Below are 12,383 nucleotides of genomic sequence, written 5' to 3'. Positions count from 1 at the left end.
ATCTGTGTTGTGTTCACACGCTTCAGTCGTTGGTCAACGAGGATATTTTAATTTATTCGTCCGGTTTGTTCTGTTCGTTTTTTCACCGTAGATTCCAAGATGTGAACGAGCGGTTCAGGTTGAATTTTTGGGACCAGCTGTATCGTACTGTGTAAATGTTTTAACTACCGCTTTACGCGCTTTTCTTTACGCACCCCTCAGCATTCACAGAAGCAGCGAAGGACGCAGACGTCTGGACCGACGTGTCAACACTAAAGAGATCCGACCAAAAGTGGAGCAGGAATTGACTCAGAATTATGTTAGAATGGATTTATATGGAGCCTGGAGTGTGCCAGTGGAATAATGTGACTCGTAAATTAATTCAAAATGTGTATATAAACTAGCTGCTGTCCCAGGTAATGACTGTGTATTGTCTGGAAGGATAATGAGCGAACTTTAGAAGTGCCTTTTATTTAAAAATAGATATACTTTGTTAAATGCTATATTACTGATTCCTCCAGTCTCTTAAATTCAGCTCCCATAATGATCATAATCAACACCATCGGTCAGTCTGACGGTGTGGATTCATTTCCCAGTGGGTGTTGGAGTGTTTGCTGTTCTTCTACCGATCTAATATTTCTTTTTAGTCCTACCCACGCCTGTTTATTGCACACTACCAGTTTAACCTTTTTTCTCTTTAAGCAGCACAGTTCAGGTTGTAATCTGGAAAGTATGGAGCGAATGAGCAGCAGGTGAGCTATAGCTGTGGCTATCTAATCAATCTTTAATTGATATACTTAAGATGTATATTATTTCACTGGGACACTTGAGACTCCATATTTACAGCTGTAGTTCCACGACACACGTGCATACTAATTTATACTTTCCTACCACGTTGCACACAAAGGTAGAAAAGAGAACAGGTAGCTGTCAGGTGACGATGCAGACTTTCAGTTGTTGTTTTTAATTTATCATTTTGTGTACATTTGGTTTGATTTGAGCAGAAATGTTTTCTAATGAGATGGATAAGGAAAATGTGTATCTACTGAGGAATAATGCTGTTTAATATTAGGGGCAATACAAAGTACGGTAAATAAACACACTGATATCTTAATAGAGAGATTGTGAAGGTGTTTAATGTACGGAGGTAAATAAAGACTTTTCTTTAAAATGTTTTTATTCCGATTCGTGTTTTTGATAATGAAAAGACAAATCACTTTTACATTAAAGGATCAACTTCAGATTTATTCACAAAACAAAGCCTGACAGTTAGGAAAAGAGAGATTTTGCACAGAGTGAAAGAACAATTGTGGAGTTTGCACTGGTAGAGCCGTTACTAACACACATGTAAGCATAAAGAGCTGCTCAGACGTTTCCTATCGACTCTGAGCTTTAAACACACCACCGAGCAGATAAAGACAATAAAAATGTAACTTCTAAAGGAAGCAAAGAAGTGACTGGGTTGTAATACATAAAGATGTTAATGCCATTTTGTGTTCATTATTTTCACCATGAGAAGTATCAGGATAAATGGGAAAGTTATACAGTGACAAAACTTAACAACTTTGCTGCTCCTACCAATAACAGCCACCAACACCAACAGCAGGATTTTGGCTTATCCAGGTAACTTGAGACTAAACCTGGGTTTTAGTATTACAAAGGTGGTTCAGCAGCCGCGGTGCTTTCAGTCTGTTTTGTGTTTAACCACCTCAGATTTTTCTAGTAGTGCACTACATAAAAATCAGTCACTGCTGCCCACGTGATCATGCTATTAGCTATGTTATCAGCTTGATAACAACCTTCGTGTGACTGCTTGGCCTGATTGGGGCTGTCGGGGTTCGTGAAGCCAGACAACGGAAAGATATCCTGCATTTAACTTGTACAAGTACAAGGCCTGAATGATCAGTTACGAATACCCGCAAACTAAAACGATGCACTGTAGTGCAGCCGGGATATGGAAGCAGAACGACTCAGACAAACAAAGCAAACACAGACAAACTTTTCTGCATCCTCTGGAAGGTTTCTATTAAAGTGCATCATAGTTTTCTTTGAGTCAGACGAAAAAACAAACAAATATCAGCATCATGGAGCAACACATCTGGACTAAAGTGGCTTCAGTACATCAATAACAACAGCGCCCCCTACTGGAGAAAGGTTTACCACCCTCCCCATTTAAAAAATGACTTGTTTAGGTCAGTTAATGTTATCTGCCAAATCTTCAGTTTTTCATAAAACTTGGTGTTAATGCAAAAACAAAACAAGCCTCAAACATGCATAATCTGACATGTTCTACATTTACATGTTTATTTAATGTTTGATTTCTCCAACTTATTTTTTGAAATGTAGAAATCTAAAATATTGGAGTAATGGCTAAAATATTTATCGCCTTATTAATTATTGTGCAAATTTAGCTTTTTTTACACTTCAAGAAATGACAGACTGCATTTACAAGACACCTGAACTTGCTATATATGTGAAGGGAAAACTTATTTAGTTTTTGGGGGCTTTTTAGAGACAGGACAGCCGGGTGGGTTGGGTGGTGGCGGGCGGACATACAGTCGATGGCCTCAGGGCAAAATCGGGCCTCTGCAAATACCCTCGTTACACCCCAGGAAGCTACAGCGACGCCTTAAAACTTGGATTTTCACATATTTTCTGTAAATCGGGACGTAATAATCATGTAGTCAAGGTAACGTATACAGAGTGCATGATGTGGACGATGCAATAGCGACATAAATTTAAAAAAGTCACACATTACTGCGGTTATTAGACACTAACATACACGTGATGGAAATATAGTGCAATTTGAAAAATTATGGCCTCTCCTGATTAGAAGTATTTTTAAAGTGCCAACACTCAAGACTTAAAGCCTCGTCCGATTGCTAACGTGTCACAAAGGAGACCAGTTTGACAGAAAGACTTCTCCTGCCACACCGTCAGCTCATGGATGTCCTGCAGGGGGCGTCTGAGCATGCTCAGAAAATCCTCGGTGGGTGATTAGAGGCTATTCTGTAAGGCTCAGTTAACTAATAGCGGCTGGACGGACCGTGCTCTGCACATGAAGTAATAAAACTAAAACACAATGATTGAATCACATTGATTAACTGCTGATTAAACCTGCACTGGTACTCTTCATGTTACTGTAAAGAAAATAATGAACGAATAGGCTCTGGCCGTCAGTATCAGCTCTGTTCTTCACCGCTCTGCTCCACTAAGTATTTCCCTAATAAATCTCCTTCAGTGCACATGGTTTATATCTAATCCCATTTACACCGATGCTCTCAACATTTAAACCGGTCTAAATGCTTTCTATCTTGTTGCCGGTGTGAAGCCCAGCAGGCTCCTCATGAGGTCAAATATAAGCACATTCACAGACCAAGCCCTTCAGCAACGTTGCCTCTCAGATCTGTCAGTTAGCATCAGTTCCCTGTCCACGTCCCCTATGTAACTAGAGCATTAAATGGCACTCTTGTTTCGTCAGCTTCCTCCTCTATGACGATCCTCCGATCGGACCTGTCAGGACAGAAAAGTAGCCGCAGCAGCGCTAACCCGAGACGCACCAAAATCCTCAACACTAGAAAAGCAAAAGGCACCGTGATCTCCATCAGGTGGAAAATCGGGGCACTAAATTTACTCAAAATGCACGTGAGGAAAAACGTCCCCAAAGCTATGCAGGGGTACAGAGCCAGCTTAGCTAGCATAAGCACGTGCTCACGTCCACCGTATCGCACGTAGGGGTGCAGAGTTTCCTGTTCGTTGTACAGAGCGACCACCCAAATGGCGAGCTGAAAAATACCGGCGAAGAAAATGATCACACAGCTAATCTGAATGGCTTCCAGCTCATTGTGAGAGTTGGGCGGGAACTCGTGCGTTAGCTGGTAGGCTAACGGTAAACCTCCGACGAACGCCAGCGAGAAGGTGTTCAGCAGGCCCATGAAGCGCGTTGCCTTGGTGACATGGAGGAAAAGCGAGTGATGGACAAACCAGAGAAGGCCGACGGTGGCGAAGGAACCAAAGTAGGCGAGGTACTCGGGGCCGTAAAGCCGCAGAGCCGCTGTCAGGCTGCCGCCAAACTGCTTCTGCACAACTGTGGGATCTGGGACGTTGTCCTCGCTAGAAGGAAAGAACCGGAGAAGTTAAACATTAGAAGGTTTTTCCAATTATAACCTTTGTATTACATTTAACCCACACTAGAAAATGTAACAGAATCACTGCTACTCAGAGAAGTTTATACAAAACTGATTTTTGAAGTATTTTTAGTGAGTGTATTAAAGATACAGATGCCAACTCTGAGATTTGTGACCTCGATTGGAAAGTTCCTGATTTTGAGTCTTAACATCCAACAAAAAATTGTAGTTATGAATAAAAATACTGTAAACTGGTGCAAATTTAGACAGTTTAAGAGATGCCACAAATGCAGAGGTGCCTAATCGTGCATTCTATCTGACGACCACCAGATGGTGACAGCTGTGGCTGCAGGATGATTCGGCTTCCTATAGAAGTTTATGGCCTCAACATTCATAAACATTTTCTTCCCCTCGTTGTCACACTTGGTTTTTCTGCAATCAACATTGGAAGCTCTCATTTCAAGGCTTCAAAGCGGGACTTAAAAAACCAATCGGTGACATCGCGGTAAATACGCCCATCTTTTACACTGGTTAGAAAAATCTAGGTATTGCTCATATTTACTAAAACGTGTCTATGTTGTAAACTTTGGTCAGTCTAACTTTCAAAGAGGGGCTTCATCAAAGGTGTGTGCAGCTTCGCAGCCACAACACGCTCGATAAACTGCAGACGTCACACCGTCTACATCAACTGTTTCGACTGTCCACCCTCCTTTTTCCCCTTATGTAGGGGCCATGACGTCTTCTGAACATTTCTTTGACAGGATTTAGTCCGAACATTCGGGGGAATTTATTAAAGGACATCATCATGCTAAGAAGTTCATCATTATGAGCAACTCTTGGTACGTCACCAGGCTCTGATCTTTACACTGAAGTCAAAAATACTTTTCTTCGACCATTTCCTTCATTTTTTTTTTATGCCAAATTAGTTTTTTTAACCTTAGATTTTCATAGTGGACTATTTAAATGTTCAGATCATCCAAATGACCAAAAAACTGACTCAATTCCTCTGACAGTAAAACAGGCCCCTCCCAAAGGATATTTGAAAGTTGCACAGCCGATAAAGCTGAAACGAACCATATGTCCAAGATGAGAAGCGTTGCTACGATGGCATAAACTCCGTCGCTGAAAGCCTCCACTCGTTCTTTGCTGAGGGGTTCGTTAGGCAGGTAGGTGTAGAACAACATGGAGTCTGGAGTTTCCTCCACCTGACCTGAAATGGACGAGGGTTGATTGGTACAAAGGCCAGAGGTCAGCACTTATTTACAGTTCCCGTACGGTCCGGCTCTTACCGATGGCTTTGCTGCGACACCACTTCAAACACTGGGAGATGTAAGGCAGGAAGATGACGATGGCCAAGAGAACGTAAGACTGAGGAAGAAATGAAAACGTGATACTGGGAGAGTGTTTCTGACCAGCTTTGGATTTGTTACTTTATTCACTGGCAAACAACAAAGAAATGTGAGAGCGGAGATCACCTATAATCATAAAATAAGACATTTATATATTGTCCATTTTTAAAATATGAAGGAAATAAATGTAGCAGCACCAACCAGCTGGAAGAAGATGAAGGAGAAGATGCTGGCGAAGAAGCACATGATGGGAACCTTCATGATGACTTTGAGGATGTGGTGTTTGTAGAAGGTCTGGTTCTCTGAGATCTGGATCTGCTCATTCAGGAGGAAGGGGCGGCTGAAGGCGTACAACACAATCACCGACTACAGAAACAAGACACACGGGATTACAACGTACGCAAACCGCCCTGCAACCACAGGCTTCAGCCGCCCAACACCTTAAGGCAGATAAATGGTTCAATGAAGTTAGGAAACTGAACAGAGCAGCAGACTTACCGAAGGATGACAATCTAACGTTTAAGTTTCTCACCTGAATGACGCCGATCACCATCACACAACCACAGAAGAGTAAAATCCCGAGGATGTTCTCAGGAAAGGTCGCCATTAAAGAAAACTGCAAAGTGTAGATGACACCACTGAATGAGAGCGTCGTTCGTTCAGCAGTGACTGATTCTGGGTCAACAGTTTCACACACTCAGACTCACTGTGTAGGGGAGGAAGGTTATCAGCATCATGCAGGCCTGAAATAGAAGCAAAAGCAGAAGTTCAGACTAAAAATGACCAAAATACTCTAAATGATGTGACTGCTGACAGAAAACACCATGAAATTTGAAGCCAATTTATACAGGCCTATAGTCTCTGCTCAGCCTAACTGTAAGCATAAGGTGAATTTAAGTAAGAGTATATGCACATGTAAGTCTCAAGTAACATCTTGTCCCTGCTTCGTGGGACAAACAACATGCAGACATGGATAAAAAACAAATAAGGATGCATGTCACCTGATCAAAAAAACAGACATCAGTATGCATTCATTATCATCCTTTCATGAGATAAACAAAACCTGAGATTATCTTGTAGGCAGGCTTAAATTACAAATTTAAAAAATGACATTATCGTTTTGAAAACACTTTAAGTAATTTTTATACTTACGAGGTTCAGAAGTGCGAGACAGTCATCGATACGAACAACAACTTGAAACAACCTGAAGATAAACGAGGAGAGAAAGAATGAAAACGGGCGTCTTAGAAATAACTAGTACTATGATACTATTAGTACTAATACTATTACCACTACTACTAACCTGATATGAGCAGCCCAGGCAACAGTCACAATGAGGAATGTCATCAAGTAAACGCCGATCTTTGTGGTGAGTAGACCCTGAAGACTCTCCCTCAATTCCTGCAATACAAGATTTTACAGCATTTTCCTGTTATAGGTCCTTAATGTGAATTAAGATAGTTTAAAACTTCCAAAAGTAACTAAAGTTATCATCAGAGAATGTTGGAGAAGCAACCTGGAAGATGATCCAGTTCAGGTTGCAATTTGGTGTAATACCATTTTGTACCAAAAGATGGTGCGATGAGTCAGTGTAGCCTTTATTCAACCAGCAACAAATCATTAGAAACACATTTACAATGGCGTCCCGTCAAAGCCTCCTGAAGAAAATAAGGGTGGGGCTAAAATTCACCGTCAAAAACAAAAACAGGCGTCACACATCTGAAAGCATTTCAGTGTAACCACAGGAGAAACACTGCCCCCTGCTGGTGACGATTTTATTTACAGTTTGCAGAGCGTAAATACAAACAATACGTTAACTTGTTATTACATTTACTGCAAAATCAGAAGCTGCATCAGAAAGCTCAGCTGAATAACAAGGATATCACGGCTTTGCTAAAACTTGAAATACGTTTTTAAAAAGTCCGACGTTACCTCATTATTTTCCACTTTGGTGTGAGCAACAGGTAAAATCTGTGGATAAATGAAACTGTATCAGGAGACAGATCAACTCAAACATACAGTGCTGCACATACACAGATATGTTAGACTCTTAGATCAGCGTGTTTGGGGCCAGGAGACCCAATTAGCAGTAATGAATTAGGCAGAAATCTTTCTATAAGTGTTATTTATTTATTTTGAAATTAATTGGAGTTTTCACTGTTACAGATTTTGCAGATAAGATTTTTTTCTCTTCCTGTCTCAGTGTGATGGGTCTGACTATGACAGTAAAACAACAGTTGAGAGAAGAAGCTCCATGAATTGGAATATTTGCGTATCTGCGCTTCACTGTGAATTTTCTATTCCGTGGGACTTTTTGCTGTTTGGTTTTGCTTCTTCTGTTGCAAATACTGTATCACCTAAATGTTGTGACTGTGTTGCAAAGCTCGGCGTGTTTCCTACCATGACAGTGGCGATAATGGAGATGAGAGCATCGCTGTAGGCCAGCAGTCTGTGGGAGGACTGGGTGCTGCTGTGGCCCTCTCTCTCGGACGGACTGACGCTCTCCAGGAAGGAGGAGGAAGCTGCGTAGCTCCTCGCACCTTTCTTCTCCATCTCCTCCTCGACGTGATGCTCTATGATGTCGCTGTCGTCGTTTTCCCCCATCCTGGAGGAGCTGCTGGGGAGTGCTGCTCATCCACACACAGCGGACAGACAGCTGACTGAAGGCGGGGAAACAGGAAGCAGCAGCCCGGCTGGTTTCCTGTTCTCACCGGAGATCGTCTGTTAAAGCGAGAGGAGCCACTCGGGGTGAGAACTTTGTAATTTTTGTGTTTCTGATCTGGCGTGGTCCACAGTGGTTTTATTTGAGTGTGTTAGAAGCTGCCTTCTGATGTGGGTCTTAAAACCACTTAAAGTCACCTGACCGGGCCTGTTTGTGGTTTTGGTGCCTTTTAATCAAATTAACTGAATAACAATTTGACACCTTGTGTCTGACTGGACCAACAAACCGTTACTGTTGCCATTAATTAGCAGGTATTTGCACCTGTGACCTGCCATTCTAGCCAAGCAGGCCACGGTGAACTTTAACCTCTTTGTCAGAACCTGCAGCTTCACATAAAAGGCCAAAAGCAAAGTGGACTCTTCAAACAGCAGCCACCAAATCAAACTGTGGCTGTGTTCATTTTGCTTTAAATGCAGGTTATGATATTGCATAAGATCCTGTTCACAGAGCTGCTGATGTTCAGAAAAGGTTGTTTTACTGTAGAGTCAAACATATGGCTATTCAAACATTTTACATTTATTCATTCGTGCTGACTGATTTCTTTTATTTACTACAGCAGCATTTCTTTATCGTGTAGAGAAGCTGAGACCTAGTGCTGAAGCTGCACTTCTTTTTTCTTATTTTAAGATATCCCAGGGATTTTAATTGTGTAGTTAATTATCCTTACACTCACACAAAGGGGAGTTTTACTGTTTTGGCCCACTTAAGATCAAAGTGAGCTGCATGTGGCCCACAACAGTCTGACATCCCTGATGAGTAGTCAAACTCCACATCAACAATGGCCACTGGAAAGGACTTTTAATTAGCAGTTATTGTTACCACGAGCTTTCAGGGGAGCAGAGTAGCTCAACCAGCTCAACTTTAAGATCCATATTTCCCACACAGTAACTCGACTAGATCACCTCTGCATGACTCAGTTCATATTAATGCTATATAATTATTTCTGTTCTGGACCCTGGTGCAGCTACCATAATCCGTCTGAAACGAGCAGTTTTAGCCCCTCCCCCTTTAAGCCAACATTTTGATAATTGGCTGCCCCCACAAACACCTGTGTGGTCCTGTGCTGCTGTGACATGACCCTATTAGGGTTTTTTGATGCCACAGAATAGAAAAAAAGCGTCTATGAGAGAAAAATAAGGAAAAAACAAAACAGATATGTTAACTGACTTTAAATATATTGAGCCGTTTAATTTTAGATGCTGGTCTCCCTTAAAGAGGCATGACGAATCTAAGATATTCTAACCTCTCCTTAATATTTAAATGTCTTAATTTCTTACTTTTGATGTGTGTTGCTTTGGGATGCACCCGATAAATTAATCTTTAATTTAAGGTCAACTAAACATTCTGTATTCCAGACATTATTATTTAAAAGCTGATTCCTTAATCTAAAGGTTTTTGAAGTGGGGGGTTCAGTGGAAGTTTCTGATATGGATGAGTTTGCAGAAAACCGGCTGAAGGCTGTTTACAATCTTACACATGTGAGGCTCTTTTGCCTCTAGAGGGCGACATTACACCATAACTGCTGAAGAAGGTCGCAGGTCCGTTTTTTTTCATGAGGAATCCACCTGTTGTGCTGCAACTCTACCCGGCTTACAGTGATGTCATGTCACTGTAGCTCATGTCTGCATCCATATGCGATGATATAGGTCCGATCATTTATTGCTCTCTATTTATAGCAGGACTTTGCTTCTGGTTTACATGTATTATTTATTTATATTTATAGCATTTACAGTAATAATTTAAATACATTTCCTGGCTTATTGGAAACAGAGCTATTTCCCACTTATTCATATTCAAGCACATTTTGATTGAATATGAATATTTCTTTTAATTACTGTCCCCCTGCTGTTTTGCATTCTTGCTTTTCCTTCTTCGTGTCTTTTGGCATCGTCTCAGCCTCAGGGGCTTCACAGCAGCGCTACAACCTGGGGTCAGGAACAGCATGCCAAAGCCTGAGGAGAGTCTAGAGTCTTGAGTCTGGCTCCGGTCCCATGTTTTTCCACTGGTCTTAAAGAACCCCAGGTTCGGCGACTGCAGCCAGTGCCTCTGGCAGTGCCTGGGGCTGTCGCTCCTAATGACATCTCAGCATCCAAGGCTCTCCATCCTCAACACTGTTCATGCAAATGTGTACTAGATCTCCCCACTGACACAACACGATCCATGGATTAAACCAGCAGCCAGCCATTTGAGAGGGTGGTAAGTAAGATTTCATCTGCTGAAAAATGGCTTCACATTAGCTGCAGGGGGACTGATCACTAGTACCTGAGTTTTAGTGATGTGCTGCCCTGCATTTAAAACACAAAACTCCACACGTGTTCACATAAAGACAATTTTCTATCTACAGCCAAACAAGGCACTGCATAAATTAGTCCGTCTGCTTTTCACACATAACATATAATATTAACAGTTTGGCTCATTGAGGTTGGGACAGACAGACATACATGTGCACCTGCAGTAAATATGACCTTATAAAAGAGGAGAAAGTAGAGCAACAGTTTTAACGGCATTCCCCTCCTGCTGTACCTGAACACACCTTCCTCATTCAGTCAATATCAACGTTCATTAGCTTTAGTTTACATCACTGCAACCAATGAAATCCCATTAAGATATTAGTTTCTTGTTATATTTAGCACAAGTCTTTTTATAATCAATCTGTCAACACAGCAAACACAAACAGCGATCAGAGGATGATCGCTCAAAGTAAAATCTGAATTCTGCGTCTTTCTTGCTGTGTGAGGCTGCTGTCAAGTTGTCATCCAGTTCCTCTGGACTGAAACATCCAACATATGTTACTATAATCAGTTTCACGTTGAAATATCTTCACATGATGACACATAGTCACGAAGTGATCTTGCACAACATTTTGAAAGATGGAACCCTGACTGTCGACATCATTTCCTCTTAATCACAGAAATCTGTTGGATGCACATTTGTATCTTCAGTTGCAATCGCCTGCATTTCCCTGTCACGTTACTGCTGAATAATTAAATTACATATCAAATGCAATCTGTTAAGATTAAAAGGATGACTGAGTGGGCGATGCTAAATCAAACATAAATAAATAAACATCATGTTTCATGTGGACAAACATTCATGTTCTTCGGTCCACTGGAGCAAAACGGTGTCAGAATTTGCTGAACCTGCTTCCTGGTTCAAGGATGAAAGGAAAATCTCTTCATGAACAGAAAAAAGTCCAGATTCTAAAATAATTTTCTTAAAAGTGAGTCTTAAAAGTTAGAACAGCATAAATCAGTATAACAATCAGCAGTTTCAATTTTATAGACATGAAGGGGTCGAGCTGAATAATTTTTAGGTCACCTCACATGCACTGAGTGTATCAGAGCTTTTGTTGTCACTGCTGTTAGATGATAGGTTATGGAGCCAGGCAGAAAACCAAAAATTGATCTGTGAGATGCAAGAATAGTCTGACTATTTAAGAGAAACTGCAGGTTCAGATGGGTTTAACTCTACAAGACACCCTTTTACCCTGAAATTATGTCGCTCCATTGGTAATATAAAAATAATTACTAGTATGCTTCATAAGCAGAGTGAAGCTGACCCCCCACCCACTTGAAACGTAAAGGCAAATAGGCGGAGCGGTTAGTGCTACGTTTGTGCTGATTTGTGCAGGTACAATAAGCGTTTGTGCTGCTGCGGTTTTTGAGATATTAAACTTTATTTTATAGGTCATTCAAAGGTCACCATCCCCCCCAGGCTGCTCCAAAACAGACCAAAATGATCGACTTTTTTAGTGCTACATTTGTGCTGGTTTGTGCAGGTACAATTTTTTTGTACCTTTTTATGCTCTTGCTCTTGACGAAGGCGGTCGCACTTTACTCCTCCTCTCCCTTAGCTTCCCTGCTTAGCCTCTTATGTCCCCTATGTAACTAGTTTCATAGAAACATTGTTTCTCAAAAAATGTTCATGGGAGTGTAAAATGTTCAAATGTAGTTTTCAAAAAAGTTATTTTAATACACTCAAAAAAAATAAATACTCAAGCATTTGCATCGTAGTTTTATGAACGAAAAGTGATTGAAGTAAAGAAATTGAAGTAAAAAAAAACAAAAACAAAACTACACTCATTACAAATTTAGCTGATTAAATACAATAAGAGTTTGGGTTTTTTTAACAGAACTTTATTGAACAAGTGAACACAAAGCGAAAGGTCATTTGAAAAAGACATTTTTCAGCAGTAACACCATAACA

The 12,383-nt window shown here is 41.0% G+C and overlaps 1 protein-coding gene across 1 annotated transcript; it reads right to left on the bottom strand.

The window, feature by feature from the left end:
* Positions 1–1,095: 1,095 nt before the first annotated feature.
* Positions 1,096–11,739, bottom strand: tmem175 (transmembrane protein 175). The gene is made up of 10 exons (XM_086315474.1): positions 7,856–11,739; positions 7,388–7,426; positions 6,759–6,856; positions 6,608–6,659; positions 6,163–6,198; positions 5,988–6,071; positions 5,657–5,821; positions 5,396–5,474; positions 5,181–5,316; positions 1,096–4,092 (listed from the first exon to the last, which is right to left on the bottom strand). Exons 1-10 carry the CDS (start codon positions 8,057–8,059, stop codon positions 3,420–3,422), a joined length of 1,566 nt encoding a protein of 521 aa, XP_086171600.1. The 5' UTR covers positions 8,060–11,739; the 3' UTR covers positions 1,096–3,419.
* Positions 11,740–12,383: the final 644 nt, after the last annotated feature.

The sequence above is a fragment of the Aulonocara sp. 'chitande type north' Nkhata Bay genome, linkage group LG12, assembly GCF_057382095.1.
Source record: "Aulonocara sp. 'chitande type north' Nkhata Bay isolate Kocher_YH1m ecotype deep benthic linkage group LG12, A_spYH_male_GT1.1, whole genome shotgun sequence".
Classification (NCBI taxonomy): domain Eukaryota; kingdom Metazoa; phylum Chordata; class Actinopteri; order Cichliformes; family Cichlidae; genus Aulonocara; species Aulonocara sp. 'chitande type north' Nkhata Bay.
This window is presented reverse-complemented; position numbering and strand designations above follow the sequence as displayed.

Coding starts and splice junctions, on each gene's coding strand:
- tmem175 (XM_086315474.1), bottom strand. CDS start 8,059: ATGGGGGAAAACGACGACAGCGACATCATAGAGCATCACGTCGAGGAG. Junction 5,822..5,987: donor TGGTGATCGGCGTCATTCAG/GTGAGAAACTTA, acceptor TTGTTTCTGTAG/TCGGTGATTGTGTTGTACGC. Junction 5,317..5,395: donor GTGTCGCAGCAAAGCCATCG/GTAAGAGCCGGA, acceptor CGTCCATTTCAG/GTCAGGTGGAGGAAACTCCA.